Consider the following 24695-nt stretch of genomic DNA (forward strand, 5'->3'; position numbering starts at 1 on the left):
AATGAGTGAAAGAAGTGAAAATCCATACAGTTGAAACAATGAGTCGAGTGTGTCAGAAGTCAAACGAAAAAGTTATGACTAATGTAAAACTAAAAAGGTGATCAAGGTTTAACGATTTCAAAAAAATAGGAGGACAAGTACTGAAATACAATCCAAAGAATTGACGCAAAACTCAAAACTACTGTAACTGACCAGCAGATCAATTTGAACAATGCCAGCCAAAAAGAAAACAATCAGAAGTTGAGAAAAAAATAATCAAATAAACTAAACAAAAACAATCATTGCTGAAACTCTTGAAGCTTTTAACCTTAAGGCCAAAATTGGTCCTTGTAAATATACCCATTAACCCAAGCACAAGCCTTGAAAGAGGGGTATTGGCCAATCAAGAGAGAAAAACTGAGAAATACGACATATATATAAAAAGAAATTTTTGCAAAAAAAGTTTCTTAATTTTGCGATTTTAAAAAGCTCAAAACAACAGGTCAAAAGACCAATCTGCAAGACGTAAAAAAAGTTTCATTTCGCCGAAAACATCCACAACTTAGAAAATGACAAGAAAAATTGAAAACAATTGCAATTTTTAATAAAATGTTGCTAAAAGTTGAACCATTTCAATGTAGTGCAAAAATTCGTAATAAATAGTGCACAATTCGTGATAAGAAAGTTGGAAACCATTCCATTGCTCCCAGTAGTAGTAACATACAATCAAACCCTATAGGAAGTTGCCTGGCCACTGAGGCAAGATAAACTAAACACAAGACAAATATTTTAGAAAAAAAAATCAAATTTTCTCAAAAAATGCAAAAATTCGTAAATTAAAGCGTTAAAGCCATTCTATTGCTATTAAAAACTACGCAATAACCTACTATCAAACACTAGAGGAGGTTTCATGCCCCCTGAGGCTCGAAAACAAAACATAGCCTGCAGATTGCTGGAAAATAGCCGCGATAGAGACCACCAGTCTTTTATTAGACCACTAGACTTTCTTGTTAGATTCGAACTGTCATTTTTATGAGACACATACGCTCTTCAAGGAAAAGGCCCTAATGGAGCTTTTTCAAAACTCAAATTCGAAAACAAAACCCAAGACTCTAATACTCAAGGATTAGGGCATATACGTTTGGCACTGCTTAGATGCACACTATTGACCTTTATCTTTATTTAGTAAATGTTCGAAAAATTTAAAGTTCTTTAAGCAAATTCAGGAGTAATTTTTTTGAGTTAGGTAAAGCACGCAGTTGACCTAAAAGCAAAACAAATGACGTCACTTACACAAATTTTAACTGCAAAGCAGTAGAAATCACTGAAATTGAATAAGTCAATTCCAAGAAGTCAGGTCACAAGAATTATCCATGGAGACGAGGAATTACAAAAAAACACAATGTCCCCTCCCCAATAAGAGCCGCTATCGCTTCGCGGCTAAAAAAATGGCAAAAAATTTCAAGAAACCTAAAATTGCAAGTTTTACAACAAAATTATTAAAATTCGTGATATTAAAAGCTTGAAAACCATATATTGCCACTAGAAATCAAGAAATGACCTATCAAACCCCAGAAGAGGTTGAAACCTTGACAAAAACTGTAGAAATTATCAACTTTTGTGTTCATGTTTGCAGCATCAAAACATAACTCATAAAATGGTCAGAAAAAGCAAGTTTTATTGAAAACTGCTTGAATGCGTGATGCTGAAATGTTGAAATCAATCCCATTGCCAATAAAACTATGCATCAACCTATAATCAGACACTACAGGAGGTTTTGGAAAATAGCATTATTTTGCATGTACAAAATGTTTGCAGTATAAAATCATATAGCCCACAAAAGGGTTATAAAAATCATTTTATGCAAATGACCTTAATCAACTTCGCCAAACGTAAATTTAAGACTGATCAAACAAAAAACTAAAAAATGACAAAAGGAGAAAAATTGCACCATTTTGGGCTCAAAAACTCCAAAAAATGCCCGTTTGACCGTGAATTAAGGCCTTCCCAGCAGCTGCAACACTCTAAGCACTTGAAAGGGTACTAAAGCCAGCTTTGAGCATCTAATGAAACTTAATGCCCGCTGGGCCTCACCTGTTTATCCAGTTTTGAACGAAAAAACATCACACAAAAATTAAAAGACAGAGCCCCAATACAATCCAATTCTTGAACTGTAAAAAGATAGAGCACCAATAGAATTCAATTCTTGGATAGTAAAAAAGGAGATCGCCCACATAATAGCCGTTTAGGGGACGACGGCGACTATTGAACATAAATCAATTATTATAAGAAAATGCCTACAGTAATCGGTTTCTATTCATTGCCAATAACTTCAATACAAAACAATGCGCCTAAAATGGTCAAATAGTCTAAAAATCCACATAATAGGAAAACCTTTAAATTAACATTAAACTCCCTTTAATTACGAACTTCAAAGAGCTATTGAAATAGCCTTAATATTAATTCTATAGTCCAATCAAATGACAAAGGGCAAAAATTAGTTAAAGCCAAAAAACAGACTGAAAAGTCGCACGTGAACAAAAAATGACTGCGCCTCAATTTTTCTCCAAAATAGGGGTACGAAAAAAATTTTTAGGGGTATGACAAATATATTGATTGAAAAACAGGTACGCCTCCAATATTGTCTTCGAGTCGTAAGATAGCTCCCCAATAATTCAAGTATTTTGAATTGAAAACCATGATCCCTGCGATATAGCTACGATCATCTTACAGCTTCGCAGCTGTAATACTAATGTTAAGGCATGCTCAGAGTGGTGTCTGATTAGTGATATTAATATTTAACGGCAACGCTTCAGAAAAAGCAATAAAAGCGTACTTATTATTATTGGAGTCGTGTCTTCTATTTGCTGAGGTGGTAGAGGTAGCCCCCTCTTCTCTCGCACCTTCGGGTGACGTCATCAACCTGCACTGGTGTGCTGGAGGCTGTTGCGGGGCTGTCACGGAGGAGGAGGTTCCTTGAGTCAACTCGGTTCCCCGGTTAGGGCGCAATAATAGATCATCCATAATGGCACGAAATTCATCGTAGGCACTTTGTCGCAGTCTTGTAAAAATATTTGGCTCCCGATGTTGATTCGGCTGTACCTAAAATAAATTTCGTGACGCAGAGTAATGGTTTTTACTCAATTGCCACAAGTAGCATACGGCTGAAAGACTTTTTTCAGAAAATAAACAGTCAGTACTAATATGATTCAAAAATTTCTCACTGTGTATCGATGATAAATAAATTTTACCATATTCAGTAAATTGTGTAATTCAATGTATGAAAGAATTTGAAATCCATTCAGTTGAAACAGTGAGTGAGGTAAGTCAGAAATGAATTAACTTATGACCTTATAATTAAAATTTTTTAACTGACCTCAAGTCAAAACTAAGACAGTCAACAATGTTCATGACCATAGTTGAGCAAAAATAAGCAATTAGAAAAGTTAATTTTCCAGGAATTAGTGTTTGAGAAACAATACATTTAGAATGAGTAAACAATACAACAAACTTGTAGGAATCAAGGTTATAAAAAAGAGGCCAAAACAAAGAAAATTGGCGAAAATCAAAAAAACATAACCGACTAACGTCGGGCGAATTGCTCTCAAACGACCGGCGAGCGGTTGGCTTCGTCAACAGCTAGCCACGGTTTAGTGACCTCGGGGCACTACACATTTATCCCGTTTCTGAAGACAAAAGTCAAATGGGTCAGACGAAAAATCGGCCTAGCGAAAAATTGCATAAAAGACAAACAGGGTTAATAAATTTGCTACAAATTGCCTTTGAGAGCAATTAACAATGGTTTGCTAAAAAGTGCCTGTTAGATGAGTTATGATAAAAAATAATTCAACTATAACTCATTGATAATGAGGATCAGAGATGGTGACATTACGTACGCAAAGAAGATGATGACATTAAGCAAGACAATATCTTAAGAATCAATATCTTAAGAAAAAAAATTGCAAGTTTTATAAAAAAAATTGCTATAACTTGTGATATTAAAAAGATGAAAATTGACCCATCACCAACAAAAATTTTCCAATAACTTATCATCAAACCCTAACGGAGGCTTTCTGACCCTTGAGGTTCAAAAAATCTGAATAATGAGTATAAATGTCAAAAATTGAAAAAAAAAATGGCTAAAAATATCAAAAATATGCTAAAATTCGTGATGTTAAAATCTTGCAAGACAATCCATTTAATCTACAAATTATTCATTAGCCTATTTTCAAACCCTAGAGGAGAATCCTAGACTCTTGAGGCTGAAAAAATCTAAAAAACTACAAAAAATTTCAAAAAACTTGAAAAAAAGCAAGTTTTATCACGGGCGAATTGCTCTCAAACGACCAGCGAGCGGTTCACTTCGTCAGTAGCTAGCCACGGTTTAGTGAGGCTAGCTTTAGATTAATTGGAGGGGCATAAGGTGAGCGCAGCGGGGGTGTGGGATCAATTTCTAAGAACCGCCCTTCACATCATAAGCATAAGTCTCCAAAACAGTTTCTGTTAATCGCATACTTGAAAACTAGTGGGCTGAACGGCTCTAAGGAAAATTTAGGCAAACTGGGCGCTAGCTTTTTATACAGTTTTTGAAGACAAAATTCAAATGAGTCCGACGAAAAATCAGCCAAGCAAAAATTTGCATAAAAGAGACACAGTATTAACATATCTGCTACAAAATGCTTTGAGAGCAACTAACAATGATTTCCTAAAAAATGCCCGTTCAGTCATTTATGATAAAAACAATTATACTACAACTCATTGTGTATTAGGATCAGAGATGATAACATTACGCCACATAACAGCAGCTGAAGTGCGGCATCAACAAAACGAGAGAGATAGAGTAAGAGCGAGAGAGAGAGAGAGAGATAAAACGTGAACGAGAAAGGGAAGGAAAGAAACCCCAACCGACAGAGAGATAGAGATAGATATATTTTTTATGACAGGATTCGACTCTGCAGCTTCTAGTTTTCGAGCCTGGTTAGTAAATAATTCATATAGAAAAAAACTGAAAAAGGCAAAATTAAAACCATAAGATCGCAGTTAACTTCGCAGTAAAAAAGTTCACAACCATTTTTTGTTCCAAAAGTTCTGTCAAGTAACCCATCTCCAAGACTTAAAAAAGTTTCCTTGGCCAGAAATATTCGTTAAACTCAGAAAGGGACAAAATAGAAAATTTTGGAAACAATTGCAAATTTTAATAAAAGCTTGCTAAAATTCAAGATATTAATATCTTAAGAACCATTTAATTGTCTCAAGAGACTATCCAGTATCCCTGTTTCAACCCTGAAACAGTTTCACTGGCTCATAAAGATCTATACACTTGGAATATAAAAATTTTCGGAAAATTTGAAAAAAATAATTCAAATTTTATCCAAAAATGGTTAAAACTGGAGTCATAAAAAATATTGATCACCATTCCATTAACTCTAGAAACTATGCAGCAGCTTATTTACAAACATTGGAGGAGGTCCCAGGGCCCCTGGTGCCGGAAAAAAATCAAAAACATAAAAAAGTTGCAAATATTTTAAAAAATTGCTGAAATTCGTGATATTAAAATCTTGAAAAACATTCCATTACAACTAAAAATTATGCAGTAGCATAGCAAGTTTCATAAAAAAGCTATAACTTGTGAAATTAAAGAGTTGAAAATTAATCCATGATCAAAAAAAATTTTCCAGTAACTTATTATCAAACCCTAGCGGAGGTTTTCTGACCCCTGAGGCTCCAAAAACCTGAATAATGACCATAACAAAATAAAAAAAAATTGTCAAAAACTGCAAAAAATGCTAAAATTCGTGATGTTAAAGGACATTTCATTACATCTAAAAGTTATACAGTAACCTATTTTCAATCCCTAGAGGAGGATCCTCGGCTCTTGAGGCTGAGAAAACACGAAAAACAACAAAAAAATCTTCAAAAAATTTGAAAAAATGCAAGTTTTATCAAAAATTTGCTAAAATTTGAGATGCTAAAAAGTTTTTAGCGAGCGGTTGTTCATCAGTAGCTAGAAACGGGGTAGGGGAGGGGAATAACAGGGGTGGGCAACAGTGGCAGGGTGGTGAACAGTGGAGGGGGGGGGGTCTTCAAACTGTAAGAACCGCCCTTCACACCATAAGTATGTCTCCAAAAGAGTTTGAGCTGAAAGGCTCTGATCTAAGAGCACTTAATGCCCACAGGGCGCTACCTGTTTATCTCTTTTTTGAGGACAAAAAGTCAAAAGCGTCAGAGGAAAAATCGGTCAAGCGAAAAATCGCATTAAAAAGACCGACAGGACTAATATAATGGCTACAAACTTCGCTTGAGAGCAATTAAAAAATGACAGAAAAAGAAGCAAAAATCAAATGTTCACTAATGGTTTATGCTAAAAAATAGGACTACGAATTTCTCACTCCACTTCAAAACCAAATTGAAATATCATGCTTCAAACCTTCGCAATTTTTCGCTCCTTTTACTTCTCCAGCGTGCTTAAAATCACTACTCAAATTTAACTTCAAGCTGCATTTAAAAAGCCAAAAGGGAGAAACTTTTTTCAAAAAAGACCACACCAATACAATCCAAATACTTTGGGTTGTAAAAACGAGAGCGCCCGAAAAATGGTCGTTGAGAGGCTGGCGGCGGCTAGTAAACAAATTTGAATTGAAAATCAAACACTGAAAGCAAGAAAATTGACCTATCACTAACACCAAATTAAAATCCCAGGCGCCGCACAAACGCGTATCCTGGCAAATCGAAGCGAAAACGCCAAAATCAGAGAGCTATATGCGTACATTTTTAAAAAAAAAACAAAAACACCTAATGATTTTAAACATAGCCGGCAGATTGCCGGAATAGCTGCGAAAGAACAGACCTTTGTGCCATATAATAGAGATAGAAACAGATACAGATCTAAATTGAAAAAAAATCGACGCCGCTCAAAAAAACTAGGCTAAAAAACATTCAGCGATAAATTAATAAAGCTTGTTAAAATTCATTCCACAGAAGCCTCTTATTAGGGACCTTTACTGCACATAGTAGTTCCTTTGACCTTAAACAAATTCAAAATAAACTTAAGTTTTAAAGTTCAAAAGTCATTTTATTTAGTGAGGTAAGTCACGTATGAACAAAATCTAATCACGCAAATAACCTAAAAACTTTCGCTAAAGCGAGTGAGAAATGACGTCACGCGCGCAAATGCCGTTAGTGAGAGGAAGAAGTCATTCAGAAAAATTGACTTTTTCAGCTTTGCTGTGTGAACAAATGTAAAACGAAAAAAGAGCGTCAGACGACGAAACAGAAAAAACCAAGAGCACCGCAATATAGCTACGCTCAGCTTACAGCTTCGCAGCTAAAAAAAGAGGCATTCAATGCATGAATTATCAAAAGGAGGCGACCATATACACTGACTACAGAAAACTCTGCTCACAGATCCAAAAAAAATTATTGCAAAAAAAGACAAAACATAGCCCGCAGATTGCCGGAAAATGGCGACCGTTGACGCGCTTGATTGATGCACATCGGGACTGAAACAGAAAAAGAAAAAAGACAAATTGACCAAACTTTTTTCTGGTTTTTTTAAGTGACAAAAAGTGTTCTAATTTGGCGTGCAGTTTCAGTTAGATTCCAAAACTATACTTAATTCAGCTTCTAATTCAGATTCAACTATAGCTAATAAGTTTAATACCAATGTCAGCTAGCATACACTATGAACTTTGATAAACTAATTCTCAATGACTGGGCTTTATCGGTATATCCCGTCTATTTTGATTTTGCTCTTTTGACTTTGAGTATTCACCGCATTGCGTAATTCAATGCGTGAAAGAATTTGAAATCCATTCAGTTGCAATAGTGAGTGAAGTATGTCAGAAGTCAAACGTGAAAATCGTGAATTATGTAAAACGAAATACGAAACCAAAAGTTAAAGCGAATAAAAAGCGAATAAAGCGCCTAAATAATAGCCGTTGAGAGGCTGGCGCGGCTATTAAATTAACTGAATAAATTGGGACATATGAGCCGGTTTTGCACTTTTAGAAAATAAACGAAGCAATAAAGCCAGTGGACCAGTTAAAGGCTAAAACGGCCAGCTGTAAGCACCATTCTCCCAAAAAATATTTTTTTAAAAGTCGAACAGTCAATCATTCAACGCAACACATAAAAACTTTTTTCACTCAGTAAAAATTAGACCACACGGCAATTTTTCGATTTCTTTTTAAATTCAAAGCGCAGCAGGAACAAATAGTATTTCTGGTGACACAAATTTAATAACATAGCCGGCAGATTGCCGGAATAGCTGCGAAAGAATAGACCTGCGTGCCATATAATAGAGATAGAAACAGATAAAGATCTAAATTGAAAAAAAAAATCGACGCCGCTCAAAAAAACTAGTTGAAAAACATTCAGCAATAAATTAATAAAGCTTGTTAAAATTCATTCCGCAGAAGCCTCTTATTAGGGACCTATACTGTACATATGAGTTCGTTTGACCTTAAACAAATTCAAATTAAACTTAAGTTTTAAAGTGCAAAAGTCATTTTATTGAGTGAGGTAAGTCACGTATGATCAAAATCTAATCACGCAAATAACCTAAAAATTTTTGCTAAAGCGAGTGAGAAATGACGTCACGCGCGCAAATGCCGTTAGTGAGAGGAAGAAGTCATTCAGAAAATTTGACTTTTTCAGCTCTGCTGTGTGAACAAATGTAAAACGAAAAAAGAGCGTCAGACGACGAAACAAAAAAAAAACCAAGAGCACCGCAATATAGCTTCGCTCAGCTTACAGCTTCGCAGCTATAAAAACCAATACTCCTCTTCGAGTCGTGAAAATCAGTAGCAGCTCGCTATTGCAGCCATTCGCTAAATTCAATTCTTCCAGTTATTGAATAGTGATAACAAGTGCATATAAAAAACCACTGTATCATACAAGTTAGACAACTAAATTGCACATATAATAATGGATAAAGATCAAGTTAAAACTAAAAAAATACTTAGAACACGTCGCATATAAACAGACATCGACTCGCGTAGCAAAATTAAAATTTCTCACGCCTACTTTTCTCAGTCCCTCAAAAAATGGATGCACATAGCTTCAACCAGCTTGACGCATATTTGAATTGAAACAAAAAAAAGAGATTGAAATTGACAGAATTTTTCTGTGTCAAAATTTTTTATTTGGTATGCAAATTCTGCATATTCGGTTAGATTCTAAAATTACACTTAATTCAGCTTCTAAACTGAAGTCTAATGAGTATAAAACTAATGCCAGCTAGCAATCGCTTAAATGAACTTTGATAACCTAAGGCAATGTGACTTAATGAGAGGGCTTTATATGCTTATCCTGTTTCTTCTGATCTTTTGATTTTTCTCTTTTGACTTTGACCGTATTCACTACAATATGTAATTCAATGCGTGAAAAAATTTAAAATCCATTCAGTTGAATCAGTGAGGTAAGTCAGAAGTCAAGCGTGAAAATCGTGACTAATGTAAAACGAAAAACGTGATCAAAAGGTATAGAGAATTTAAAGGAGAGCGCCTAAAAAACAGTCGTTGGGAGGCTGACGGCGGCTATTAAACACAAGGCATTTTCAGGTTTTTTCTGCTGGGAATTTTATTCAACAGAAAGACGAAAACCTGTTTTCACGTGCGGCATCGTGCTTAAGTTATTTCCGCGTGCTTAAGTTAAGTTTTCGCGTGCGGCATTATTAAACTTATAGAAACAGAAAATTAGATACACAAAAACTACCCTTCGGTTAATAAGCACACCGTGATTCGTAAACAGGAGCAAAAATAACAGGCAGATCACCTCAAAACCTCCTCCATTGATTATCAGAAAGGGATTGAAAGAACAGAAAAGCGACATAAAAGCCACTTGTACAAAAAAAAATACTTTTTTAAACACCGAACTGTTTTGATGTCATTTTGTACTTGAATATACTCCTGTTTCGGCAAAAGATGATACATAGGTTAGTATCAGTACCAATAAGCATTAAAGATGGTACCTTCAACATGAGAACAAAGTTCAAGTAGCACGCATATAAAATAAGGCTTTATGGGTTTATCCAGTTTATTTTTGACTTGGTTTTCCAATGCTGACTCTGTTGATTTTAGATTATTTTGCTGTGCAAAAACAATTTGAGCAGTATTAGCGAAGAATGAAACTAGGCAAGAGAAGTCAAAAAGACCTCGCAAAGTGTTGAACAAGCTGTGAACTAAGGTAAAGGGAAACAAATTTTAATTCGGCAAAATAAAATTATAAAATAAGAGCGCTATAATAGCGTTGAGATGAGGGCGGCTATTAACACCATTAATAATACTATTCCGAAAAAGCCTTTAAACAACAAAAGGTGAAAACCAAAAAAGCTTGAAAAAGCCGCACAAGTACAAATATTTTGCTCGCTTGAAGAAAACTTTTTGAGATCTCACTTTCTGGCTCTCTCAAAATTAGAAGCATGAAAAAACATAGCAGAAAAATTGCCAGAAAATAGCCGCAATAGCTTTATAGATCTGTAGTCTCAAAAAGACGGTGAAAAGACAGACCAAAAAAGAAACTTATTCTTTTCATTAAGCGCCGAGATGTTAAATTTTGATTAACAATCTATATAATTTATTGGTTTCTATTTGCTGCTCGTAAATAATCTTCAATTAGAGTGACAAGCGCTCGTTTGACCTTATCGCTTTGAATTAAAGCAAAGAAAAGTCAATTTCAGAGTGAGTCATTTTTAAGAGTGAGGTAAGTCACGTGTGACCAAAAAATTAATCATGCAAATGAAAAAAAAACTCGCTCCACTAAGAGCAAAAAATGACGTCACGCACGCAAATCAGTTGAAATTGCATGAACGAATGAACAAAAAGCAGATTTGAAGTGGTTGTGACGAAATATGGTCGTAACAAAAATCATGACGAAATAAATAAAAAAAAACAAAGAGAAGGCCAATAATAGCCTCAGCTATCGCTTCGCGGCTACTAAAAAAAACAGTTCTCCTTTTGCTTCGCTCTTTGAATTTGCTCAGCTACTAATTTTCTGTCGCTAAAAACTGTTTCCGTTGCAAATTCAATCTAATAAAATCATTGATTGAAAAAAAAGCAAAACCGACCAACATGGGAAGAAATTCTCTCGAACGATTAATGGGATCTCGGATCGATTGCAGCTGGCTTCACCTGGGCTTATCCATTGAGGGAGGGGGGTTGTAACACAACTTCACTTAAAGGGGCCTCAAATGACGTGATTATGTACCAAAATTAAGTCAAAGAAAAAGGGCAGTAATTTTGGTGCACTTTTAATTTGACTTCCACCAAGTGAGCTCAGATGCTTAAAATTATGAAGGCGCCAGCAATTTAGATCACGCAAAAAGTCAAGGTTGCAAATTCACTCTAAAATTTAAAACGGTCAAGCAAAAATTTTGCATAAAAAGATACGTTTACGATAATTGCTTCAAAATTCCTTCAGAGTAATTAAATAATCCTCCAATACAACTCTTCGAGTGGTAAAACCTAACTCAAAAAATATTTCAAATTCTTGGATTGTTAACAAACACAATAGTAGCCTCACTATCGCTTTGGGTTCAATTAAACCACAATGAGACCCGTAACGGCTTTGTTATCGCTTCGCGATTAGAAATGAAAACAATTTCTGCCGAATTTTGAATATTAGTATTAAAATACTGCCGCTTGACTCCAGCTTTTTAAAACTCCGAATGAGCGCATATCTAATCACTAAAAAAAAGATAAGATCAAAAAGTCAATCGAAAAGTAAAATCGGTCAGACAAAAAATTGAATCGAAGACCAACACGACTAAAATAATGGTTTACAACTATGCTTGAAGGCAATCAAAGGTCACCAAATAGTTGATAAATTTTCTCCGTTAGTGCCCGTAGAATTTACAGTAGGTGGTAGAGATCCAGCGAGTGAGCCTTGAAGGTGCGCAGCGAGAGAGCCAGAAATGAGATTGACGCTCTCTCTCCGTATCTTCTCCCTCATCTGATCAGGGTCGCGCTCAGTAGAATCATCACCCGCACCACCACCCATCAGATCTCCATCTGCTATCATTTGACCCAAATACTGTCTCGGATCTAAAAAGAAGTATTTTCACATCCAGATAGATCACAAATTGCTTTTCTGAAAACGAATCTTTTCGCAATATCTTGACAATTTGGCAATGGCACGACTCAAAAGGCAGACACGTGCAATATGTAGCTCTGCAATTACAGAATAGTAAGCACACTATATTCTCTCAATGAAACTCCAATCTAAACACCAATATGGAATCGTAGATTTAGTCAAATAGCAACTATACTCTAGGTTTAGGTACCATTTCGAGCATATTATTGATCCTAAAATGAAAATAACACAGATAATTCTCAGGCAGCTGAAATTCAAACTGGCTTCCTCATATTCAAAATTTGACGATAACTTTAACTGCCGGTAAAAGTAGAAGACACATCAAAACAGATTCTTTTTGTTTTGCTCCAACACTCCATCTATATTTCCCTCCAACAGACTTAGCAAAAATGCACCTTCACGCATGTTTTTTTTGGCAAGAGATTTATAGGAAAGCACAGAACCTCTCAGGATAACTCTCGTTGTTGAAACAACTAACACCTTCTGTTCCTTTGAAAAGAGAGCTCTCAAACATTCCGTCCAGAGCGACCAACATATTGGCTTCAAAGCCCCACAAAACCACTGGAGCGTATGAATTCACTGGAGTATGTAATATAAATTTTGTTCTGACTACAGAGGAATGTCTGTTCCCCAGCAGTACTTCAAAAACGCGCTCAAAATGTCATTAAATTAAAGGCATTAATGCACGATCATGCTTTTTTGACACAAATGGACAAAAACCAAAATAGAAACCGGATTGCAAATAGTAGATAAAATCTTCTAAGTCCTTTTCAACTGAACTTCAGAACGCTTTAGGACAGAATTGACGTTTATGCTCTGACGGAAATTCTATTTGGGAAGGCTACCAAGCATGCCCTCCTACAAGGGCTGAAAACTGAACGAATCATGATACGTATATGCAAGAGGATCATAGAATCAAGAAAAAATGAAATCAAAATAGAGCCAAATTCTAGGTCATTGAAAGTTAACCATCAGGTTAAATTTCAGCCTGAAATTTGTTTCATTGCTCACTAAAATTAAACAGAACCTGAAAACGAAAAATTAGCAAAAAATTAATAAAAAGTTGATATCCAGGTCATCAAAATCTTTTGTGGTGTTTAAAACATTCAATTAAACCATTTTCAAGCCCTTTGTCGGCTTAAACAAAAATAAACCAAAAACGTTATCATAAAAAGAAATTTAGCATAGCATAATAGCTATATAAAATATGATCGACCTTTAAACAGCGATAACTGACCTTTTCACCTTCAATTTAGGCCTTACAGTATTTTCAGCACATTAAGTACCTAGAAAGTTACTAAATCTAGCTGAGGTTCTCTATGGCAAATTAATGCCTGCTTAGCTTTACCTGTTCATCCCGTTTCAAAAGTTCAAAGTCATAAAGGAGTGAAAAAGGTGTGAAAACATCTTACAAAACATAGTCGAAAGACTCCGGAATCGACTCGCGATTAAAACTTAACTTACGCCCAAACCAACTATTAAATAAACTAGGAAATTTATTCAATTCATAATACCACTCAATTTGAAAAAAAAAACAGGAAATAAATTAGAAAAGGAAAGAAAAATGTGAACATATCCTTGGCAATTTTTCACGAGTTGTTACACCAAAAACACTTTTTGATTACAGACTGTCTAAAATACTCAATTTTTGTTCAATAGTGCTTATGTTAGAAAACATACCCAGCAGATTCCCGGTAAATAAATAGCCGCCATCGATTCCAATATACCCGATTGGGATTGAAGGGACAATGGAGCAAAATTGTACACAAATATTTTAACGTGAACAATTCTGATGTCATTCCGTAGTTAGACATACCCCAGCTTCTTAATGGGGGTATACAGAAGCTAGCTAGTATCAATACTAACAAAAATTAGAGATGATAATTAAGACATGTAAGAAATTTGAAGTAGCAGGCATCTAACAATGGGTCTTTATCAGTTTATATAATTTATATTTTTGATTTCACTTTTCTGCATTGACTCATTATAGATTGACCTGCGGCGCAACTGCTGTTTAAACGCATTTTGAACAGAATGAGAGAATAATGAAACTGGCTGTGAGAAGTCAAAAGATTTCGCGCAAAATGTCCAATAAGCTTTTAACTTAGGTCGAAAAAATCATTCCACCAAGGAAATTCAGGCCACTATAATACCCTGTTGAGAAGCTGAGGAAGGTTATTAAAATCAGGTTATTAAAAGCGATACATCGCGAAAAAGGAGAAAAACTGAGCAAACGAAAAAAAACTAAGGTCAATATCTATGAAAACGGTTAAATTTTTTGGAATTCTTCTTCGAAATGTTAGACTCTCAAGCGACGTTAACAACATATTTTGAGAAACAGTTCCTCCATATTTCTTCAGCACACAAACGACACCCGAACGCACCCGAAAACACCAGAACTTGAGAAAGAAGTAAAAACTACAAAAAACCGCAGAATTAATTTTAATGAGCTACCAAACCTTTAATTGTTTTCACTGAGTAAGAATAACTCTACAACCAATCATAATTAACCAATGGAATAAGAAAGTATTCTTAGAAAAAGTATTCTTAGAAAGAAAAAAACGGGGAAATAGGACAAAACTTGAAAAGAAATTCAAAATTTAGACTGTTTTTCTTCAACTAGAACAAACTTTAAATGATAACGAAAATAAAACATAAACCGACAAATGTCGGAAGAATTGCTCTTGAACGACAGGCGAGGCAATTTAATTCAGGGGCTGTAGCCTACATCAAATTATGGGTGCAGAAAATTTTTCCCCCGCCGGGAATCGAACCACGGCCCTCCCGATCCACAGCCACAACTACTAACCACTGCGCTACAGATCACATACCTCACTTATTCTGCAACCGAATTTATATTAGCTTTACTTCAGAGCAATAGAGATCACTCAAAAATGGAGAACGAAAGCGTGAAAAAGTCACTTGAGAAGTCAAAGAATGTTCAAGAAGAAAAGCGCAAAACTGTCAAGCGAAAAATTTGCATAAAAAAAGACACACACGTTTACAATAACTGCTATGAACTGCGTTCAAGAGCAATTAAAAACTCCAAGAAATAAAAAAAAACGTCTAAAACGGCAAAATAAAAATAGCTCAAGATTGCCTATAAAACTCTAAAAACATAACATAACTTAAAAAACATAATTGAGATGGTCAAAGATGCTCCCAAATAATCAACTACTTGTTAAAATGGTTGAGAACAACCACTTCACCCGAAGAAGCTGCACTTAACCAAAATATTTTGCTCGACTATCAAAAAAATTTTCACACCTACTTTTCTCGCTCTCTCTCAAAAATAAGGCATGAGCTGAGAATCACTCACCTCCTCAAATCGTTTAGCCGTTTGACCTATAAGCTTTGATTCCACGTGCGGCGTTGACTTTGACATCCTGTTTTAAATACACTCAAAATTATCCATTAAAAACGTAGCCGGAGAAATTACGAAAAAACTGGCTTTTCACAGAAATAACCAGCTTTTCACAATCACAATCTCTTCGCAGAAAGTATCAATGCAGCGAAAACAACAATCTTCAACGAGAAAACAACACGTGAAATAACAAAAGAAAATTTTGCCAAATTAACAAGAAAAATTCGGAAAATTCGAGTAAATTCGAAAAATTCGGAAAATTCGAGTATATCGTATAAGTACGCATAAAAGCAAAAACGTTGTTTCGAGCAACGAAAACGAGTAATCTAACCATTTAAAAGTAGCAAAACCTTAATTAGCTCTAACAACTCTATTTTCAAAAGACATGAGAAAAAAGTTTAAAAATGTCAAACTTCTCAACTTTTCGTCAAATTTCACAGAAAAAGACAACTTTGTACAAAGAGAACCTTGTATCGTTTGCATTAAACAGTGCCTACAAGCATTAGGCTTTAATTCATTTACCAATAAATTCAATAAAACGATACGAAGGGCCAAAAACGGAATAATAATCTGCAAAATAGTTTTAAAAAACCCTCCAAATTGGCGTTTTAAATTTGCCAAAAACTTCAAAAAGGTATCAAAACAGGCTGAATTAAATTGCTTTAGTCTGTTATGCAACATGAAGATCCCAAAACAAAAAAAAACAGCTTCAAAAAAGCACGAACGAAAAATTTCATTCGCTTAGCGAAAACTTTTTTACACCTACATTTCTCGCTCTGTTTCAAAAGGAGGTATCAACAAAATAACCACTTTCTTTTCTCCGCTCTTCGAATTTGATCACCGAAACAACTTTTTGAAAGTTTATTCACTCCCTGAACTTCCTGTTTCTTTGCTCTTTCACTTATCAAAAAACAGAAAACCATAACGCCTCTTTGAGTCGTAAAAAAGACAGCGCAGACAATAAAATTCAAATTGTTGAATTGTGAAAAACCAAGAGAAGGCAGGCCAATAATAGCCTCAGCTATCGCTTTGCCGCTATTAATCAATACAACAGCTTGAGATTTTGTTTCGCGGCTAATAATTCTCATATACATTAACTCGAACAACCAGCTAGCATCTAAGTAAAAGTTTGCCATGAAACAGCTATGACTTACCAAGTGGTATTGCAGCTCTGTCTACGATATCTTGAACTGCTGGTTCGTTGGCTATTTCTGCCAATCTCTGAGCAATCAGATCAAATTTATCCTGAGGCTTTTGTTGCTGTGGTTGTCCGGCTCCTGTCGCGCTTGGCTGTTCACTTGTAGTTGTCTCTTGCGTTTGCTCCTGCTTTTCAGGTAACTGCGACTCGGCCGGGATTTGTGGTGGTTGGGAAATGGGTACTATTTGAGGAACGTCCACTGAGGACTCAACAACCACAGGAGGTACATGTGCGTCATCTGAGGATTTGTAACCTGGAATACACTTATACTTCAAGCACTTTAAATTTAAATAGCAACATCAAAATTATTTGGAAACTGGAGAAAAATTGTTAAATTAGATTGAAATTCTAAGCAATAATTGCACTGGATTATGTTCGATTGACACCTTAATTATGTTCCATTTTCAACTTAATTTCACGGAATGAGTCCAAATGAATAGCTTCTCAGGTAATAAAATTAATTTTTCTATCTTAATTACAATGCTTTTGTGATTCCCATCTGCTTAAAATTGTTTACCCTACCCATGATACTTGAACGTGACAATAGCAGCTGTGGGTCGTCATCCATAGCCGAGTCAAATCTTGCCAAGGGTGCATTCGGCATTTCCGGCAGCTGCAGACTACTCGCCCCACTGGGCAATGGTTGATTTTCACCCGCAGAAGAGATGAAAACTTCATCGTACTCACTGTGCATTGCGCTTGCAGTTCCAGCATGCAAGTTATTGTGATGCATGGCTGGCTGCGACCCTGCAAAATCTTTGTTGGCCTGAAACATCAATTCAACTACGTAAACATGACTTTCCTCTCATCTGCACATCATTGAAAAAAGCGTAAAACAATTCACTTGTCATTCCTAACTTCTAGTGCATTCTGTATTTAGCTACAATTTTCTACTTTTTCATGATGCAGGTCAGTAAATAAGTAGGTACGCATCAAAAAGTCGCATGACTATATGTATGGCAATATTTGCTCTCAAGGCATATTTTCTATTGCGTCACCCAGGGATGTAATTTACATTTTGTACCTACAACACATGTGCGCTACATGTATACATACGCGCAATCACACCACCGCCACTATAAAAGCACTGTTGAATACTTTTAGATATCTAATTAGCATCTGCAATTGGCAGTAGAGGGAATTAGAAAACACGCATGGATTTTTCTCCAACACAGGCGTCTTCTGTGTACTAAAATAAAAGCGTTCTCTGATTGGAATAAATTCTTTTTACAATTAACATCACACAGACGCAGAGTCTAGCCATTACCAATAACGCCCGGCTCCAAAATGCCACGGGTTGGCATAGAACTAAAAGCATTTCCTAGCTAAGGGAATCCATATATCACAATACACTGCATATAATTCAGACCCTTTTTTGGTCAGGCCTTGTTTGTTTTGGCATAATTTAATTCTGGTATGACGACATTTACTACCAGAATCGTCAACTAAAAAACAATTTCTTACGTATATTTGCTTTTGTAAATTGTTCTGAGGTGATCTTCCCGATTGCAGTTGGCTGAAATGCTGCAGACTTTTTGAGTGACTGATGCCATCTGAGAAGGAGTATGGGACCTCTTTTTCGTCATTGTGTGAGAAGGAGGGTTCACGTGAGCTGTCCAGTTGGGCACGTGTTCTCAATCGCTTTTTCTTCGCTTCTGAACACAAGTTGGTTTACATGAAAAAAATACTGATTCGAAGTACTGAAAAAAATACTCAGATTCGAAGTACACATATAATCTTCATTTTCATTCCAGCTCTCCCGAGCAAGAGCAAAAACAAAAGATGACTATCATCGGACATCAACACATGACGTCGCTATCATTACAACAGCAGATACAATGTAAAAAAAAAGCTAAGAGGACACCTTACGCATCATTCCTGATAGAAAAATGACGCAACAGAGCAAAAGATTTAAAACCTATCCGCTCTTCCACAAAAACTGCTCAAACAATGTTTACGTTTCGTTCGATTTAATTGGCATGCTTAATATTCCTTGTATAAGCGATTATTAAAGGACATAACCGACAAACGTGGTAAGACTTGCCTGCAAACAAGTGGGGCTTCAACTTTGACTTGTTTAGGAGAGAAGTAGGTCGATCACCACAGTGACTTCAATTTTTAAAAAGCCGGCAAACTGCCGGAAAATGGGCGCCGTTGACCCGGTTGACGCACATTAGCATTGAAACAAAAAAAAGCGATAGAAATTGACAACATTTTTCTAAGCGTCAAAGTGATCTTATTTTGTGAGTAAATTGTGCATATTCGGTTCGATTCTAAAAATTACACTTAATTCAGCTTCAAAACTGAACGCTATTAAGCATAATACTAACCCCAGCTAGCAATCGTTTTAATGAACTTTGATAACCTAATGCACTATGACTTAATGGCCGGACTTCATATGTTTATCCCGTTTCTTTTGATTTTGCTCTTTTGACTTTGACCGTATTCACTACATTACGTAATGCAATACGTGAAAGAAATTGAAATTCATTCAGTTGAAACAGTGAGTGAAGTAAGTCAGAAGTCACGCGTGAAAATCATGACTTATGTACGAAAAACGTGATCAAAAGGTAAAGCGAATTTAAAAAAACATAGCAGGAAAAGTCCTGCAACACAATCCAAAGAATTGAATGAAAAATTGAGAACTAATGTACCTGATCAAAAGATCAATTGAACAATCCCGGCCAAAAAGACAAAATAGTAGTTGAGAAAATAAAATCATCAGACAAATTACACAAAAACTCTGCAAAACTCTTCTTGTTTACCCTATGGGGCAAATAAAAAACAATTCTATATATTTATTATCTCATCCACAAGCCTCGATATAGAATTATTTGCCACTAAAGGTAGATAATCTTGCAAAATTTTGCAAACATTTCTATACTTCGCAGAAAAAACTGATGTTTTTTTTCAAATAACCCATTTTCATGATTTAAAAATGTTTGGTTCGCCAACAAAGAACGTTAAACTGAGAAATTTCAAAAAATTTATGAACATCTGCAAACTATAACAAAATCTTGCCAAAATTCGTAATATTCTTATCTTTAGAACAATTTCATTGTCTCCAGAGACTGCTCATCAGCCCTATTTCCAGCCTTAATTAGTTTTACTGGCTCGTAAAGATCGATACATTTGGACCATATAAAAAACTTTAAAAATCAATTTTTACCAAATATTGAAATATCGCGATACTTAAAAAATGAAAACCATTCCATTGCACCAAGAAACCATGCAGTAACAAATAAAATCCTAGAGGAAGTTTCCTGGCGGCTGAGGGTAAAAACTGAACAAAAAACTGAATATTTTCGAAAAACTTAAAAATGCAAATTTTAATCAAAACTTGCTAAAATTCATGACATTAAAGTGTTGAAATCTATTTCATTACCAGAAACTATGTAGAAACCTATTCGTGATATTAATATTTACAGCATCATTTGATTGTGTCAAGAGACTATCCAGTATCCCTATTTCAAGCGTTAAACACTTTCACTGGCTCATAAAGACCGAAAGAAATTTCTTTTAAAATGGTTAAAATTCGTAATGTTAAATCTTGAAAAACATTCCATTACATCAAGAGACTACACAGTAAATTATTATCAAACTCTAGCGAAGCCTCCTCGGATCTTGTGGCTGAAGATACCTAAGAAGAAAAACCAAAAACTTAATAAGTTCAATTGCAAGTTTTATCAAAAAAATGCTAAAATTTGTTATATTAAAATGTTGAACACCATTCCATGACCGATTAAAAAACTTTTAATAAACTACTATCAAACTCTAAAGGCGGTTTTCTGGCCTCTGGGGCTTGAAGAACTTGAATAACAATAAGTGTTACAAAAAAAGTTGAAAAACTCCGTTTTGTCAAAAAATGCGAAAATTCGTGATATTAAATTGTTGAAACCCATTCCCTTACCATTCCATAATTTAAAAAATTCTTAAAATTGGTATAAACTTTCATGTTATGTTTGGAGTACCAAATCATATAGCTAATAAATTGTCACAAAAAAATATGTCTTGCAAAAGACCTTTCAAATTCTTGGACCGTAAAAGAGAACAACATAGGTTGCAGATGGCCAACATTAGCAGGAATAGCTTTTTAGTTTTAGACCTGCACATTTTAGGATAGAAAACAGCCGGCAGATTGCCGGAAAATAGCCGCGATAGACGCCTGTGACTTTCCATTGAAATGAAACAACTAAAGAAAGAAGATAGACGGATTAACCAGCAGCCCTTTAATACAGCACTAGACTTTTTGGGTTAGATTTGGACTGTCATTTTTATGCGAAACATACGCTCTATAAGAAAAAAAAACCCGGATAGAGCTTTTTCAAAATTAGTATTCGAAATCACGAACTCAAGACTCTAATAATCGAGGAGGGCATATACGTTTGGCACTGCTTAGATGCACACTAATGATCCTCAACTGGTAAATTAAAAAAAAATTAAAGTCCACTAAGTGAGTTCAGAAGTTATTTTTTAGTGATGTAGGTCACGAAATTGACTTAAAAGCACAACAAATGACGTCACGCACACAAATTTTAACTGCAAAGCAGAAGAAGTCACTGATGTTGAAAAAGTCATTGGCCGCAAAAATCATCGATGGAGATGACGAATAAAAAACATAGCAGCACAAGTCCTGAAATAGAGTCCAAAGAATCAAAGAGAAAACAGACCTAATGTACCTGACCAGCAGATCAATTAAACAATCCCAGCCAAAAAGAAAAAACAAAATTGAGAAACTAAAAGATTCAAATAAACTAAACAAAATAAATATTGCTAAAATTCTTGAAACTTTCAACCTGAACGTCACCTATGACTCAATTCAAAGGACTCATCAACTCAAGCAAAAGCTTAGAAAGAGATTAATTTGCCACTAAAATGTAGATAAAATCGAGAAACATGACAAATGCCACAAAAAAAACTCGAAGTGCAAGATTTAAAGATTTTAAATTTCACAAGAAAAAATGTTGAAAACCATTTTTTGTCTCTGGAGCTCTGTTATGTAACCCATCTGCGAGGATTAAAAAAATTCGTGAGCCAGTAAAGATCGTTGAACTCAGAAGATGACAAAAAAATAACTTGAAATCAATCAAAAATTTTGACAAAATCTTGCTAAAGTTTGTAACATTAATATCTTCAGAATCCTTTCATTGTTTCCGGAGACTATCCAGTGTCCCCATTTTAAGCCGCAAATAGTTTCGCTGGCTCATAAAGCTCCATAAACTTGGAACAATATAATTTTCAGAACATCTGAAAAATTAATAAATTTTATCAGAAAATTGCTAAAACTTGTGTTATTAAGTTATTGATAACCATTCCATTACTTCTAGCAACTTTTTAGTAATTTATTAGCAAAATCTAAATCTGGAGGAGTTTCCTGGTCCCCCGGTGCAGGAAAAACACAAAAAAAAAATTCAAACATTTTTAAAAAATTTGAGAAAATTGGAAGTTTTATAAAAAAAACCCGCTAAACTAAGTGATATTAAAAAATTAAAAACCATTCATTGCCACTGGAAACAAGCAGTATCATAATAGCAAACCCTATAGTAGGTTCACTGGTCAATGATGAAAAATTGCAAAATTTTTAAAGAAATTGCAGTTTTTAAAATCGCTAAAACTCGTAAGAATAAAATCTTGAAACACATTCCCCATTACCACTAAATACAATGCCGTAATCTATTATCAAAAACTAGAGGAGATTTCTTGGCCGTTGATGTTAGAGAAACCTAAAAATTGCCAAAAAGTTTCAAAAAAAATGAAAAAAGTTGTAAAAATTAGTATAAATTTGCGAGTTTATGTTTGGAGTACCAAAACATATAGCTTTTAAAATGGCCATTAAAAGTAATAACGTCGTGCAAAAGAAAATTATCAACTTTAGAAACCTCAAATTTATACGGGTACAACAAAATTTAGAAAAATGACGAAAAAATGAAAAATGCATTTTGGGCTCAAAAACTCCTAAAAATGACCTTTTAACCTTGAACTACGGCCTTCCAGTAACTTCACCACTCCATGTACTTGAAGGACTACTAAACGCGGCTAAGGTCCTCTATTGAAACTTGATGCCCGCTGAGCCTTACCTGTTTATCCCGTTTTGAAAAGCTCAAAGTCATGAAAAAAGGTGCGAAAACTTACAAAAGACAGAGCCCTAATACAATCAAACTCTTGGATGGTAAAAAAACCACGATGTCCCCAATAATAGCAGCTATCGCTTTACGGCTATTATTCAACGATTGAGACCAAAAGACGTTAAGTGTTCACTAATAGCGTTTTCTTTTACTAATTTTTGTCTTGGATTGATTTGGATTTGTGATGTAAAGCTGAAGTACAACAAAAAAAATGCTAAAATTTGTTATATTAAAATGTTGAACACCATTCCATGACCGATTAAAAAAACTTTTAATAAACTACTATCAAACTCTAAAGGCGGTTTTCTGGCCTCTGGGGCTTGAAGAAATTGAATAACAATAAGTGTTACAAAAAAAGTTGAAAAACTCCGTTCTGTCAAAAAATGCGAAAATTCGTGATATTAAATTGTTGAAACCCATTCCATTACCATTCCATAATTTAAAAAATTCTTAAAATTGGTATAAACTTTCATGTTATGTTTGGAGTACCAAATCATATAGCTAATAAATTGTCACAAAAAAATATGTCTTGCAAAAGACCTTTCAAATTCTTGGACCGTAAAAGAGAACAACATAGGTTGCAGATGGCCAACATTAGCAGGAATAGCTTTTTAGTTTTAGACCTGCACATTTTAGGATAGAAAACAGCCGGCAGATTGCCGGAAAATAGCCGCGATAGACGCCTGTGACTTTCCATTGAAATGAAACAACTAAAGAAAGAAGATAGACGGATTAACCAGCAGCCCTTTAATACAGCACTAGACTTTTTGGGTTAGATTTGGACTGTCATTTTTATGCGAAACATACGCTCTATAAGAAAAAAACCCGGATAGAGCTTTTTCAAAATTAGTATTCGAAATCACGAACTCAAGACTCTAATAATCGAGGAGGGCATATACGTTTGGCACTGCTTAGATGCACACTAATGATCCTCAACTGGTAGATTAAAAAAAAATTAAAGTCCACTAAGTGAGTTCAGAAGTTATTTTTTAGTGATGTAGGTCACGAAATTGACTTAAAAGCACAACAAATGACGTCATGCACACAAATTTTAACTGCAAAGCAGAAGTCACTGATGTTGAAAAAGTCATTGGCCGCAAAAATCATCGATGGAGACGACGAATAAAAAACATAGCAGCACAAGTCCTGAAATAGAGTCCAAAGAATCAAAGAGAAAACAGACCTAATGTACCTGACCAGCAGATCAATTAAACAATCCCAGCCAAAAAGAAAAAACAAAATTGAGAAACTAAAAAATTCAAATAAACTAAACAAAATAAATATTGCTAAAATTCTTGAAACTTTCAACCTGAGCGTCACCTATGACTCAATTCAAAGGACTCATGAACTCAAGCAAAAGCTTAGAAAGAGATTAATTTGCCACTAAAATGTAGATAAAATCGAGAAACATGACAAATGCCACAAAAAAAACTCGAAGTGCAAGATTTAAAGATTTTAAATTTCACAAGAAAAAATGTTGAAAACCATTTTTTGTCTCTGGAGCTCTGTTATGTAACCCATCTGCGAGGATTAAAAAAATTCGTGAGCCAGTAAAGATCGTTGAACTCAGAAGATGACAAAAAAAATAACTTGAAATCAATCAAAAATTTTGACAAAATCTTGCTAAAGTTTGTAACATTAATATCTTCAGAATCCTTTCATTGTTTCCGGAGACTATCCAGTGTCCCCATTTTAAGCCGCAAATAGTTTCGCTGGCTCATAAAGCTCCATAAACTTGGAACAAGATAATTTTCAGAACATCTGAAAAATTAAATTTTATCAGAAAATTGCTAAAACTTGTGTTATTAAGTTATTGATAACCATTCCATTACTTCTAGGAACTTTTTAGTAATTTATTAGCAAAATCTAAATCTGGAGGAGTTTCCTGGTCCCCCGGTGCAGGAAAAACGCAAAAAAATTCAAACATTTTTAAAAAATT

The 24695-nt window shown here is 34.9% G+C and overlaps 1 protein-coding gene across 3 annotated transcripts in view; it reads right to left on the reverse strand.

The window, feature by feature from the left end:
• The window catches only part of LOC142336950 (uncharacterized), a 62739-nt gene that overhangs the window by 18822 nt on the left and 19222 nt on the right, over positions 1-24695 (reverse strand). For all 3 annotated transcript variants that reach the window (XM_075385947.1, XM_075385962.1, XM_075385955.1), the window contains exons 8-12: positions 18096-18286; positions 17154-17397; positions 16588-16884; positions 11833-12020; positions 2816-3081 (exon numbers count right to left, since the gene is read on the reverse strand). In XM_075385947.1, the coding sequence (XP_075242062.1) occupies positions 2816-3081; positions 11833-12020; positions 16588-16884; positions 17154-17397; positions 18096-18286 (1186 nt within the window). The remainder of the gene's footprint in view (positions 1-2815; positions 3082-11832; positions 12021-16587; positions 16885-17153; positions 17398-18095; positions 18287-24695) is intronic.

Source organism: Convolutriloba macropyga, chromosome 1, assembly GCF_964194025.1.
Source record: "Convolutriloba macropyga chromosome 1, txConMacr16.3, whole genome shotgun sequence".
Classification (NCBI taxonomy): Eukaryota; Metazoa; Xenacoelomorpha; order Acoela; family Convolutidae; genus Convolutriloba; species Convolutriloba macropyga.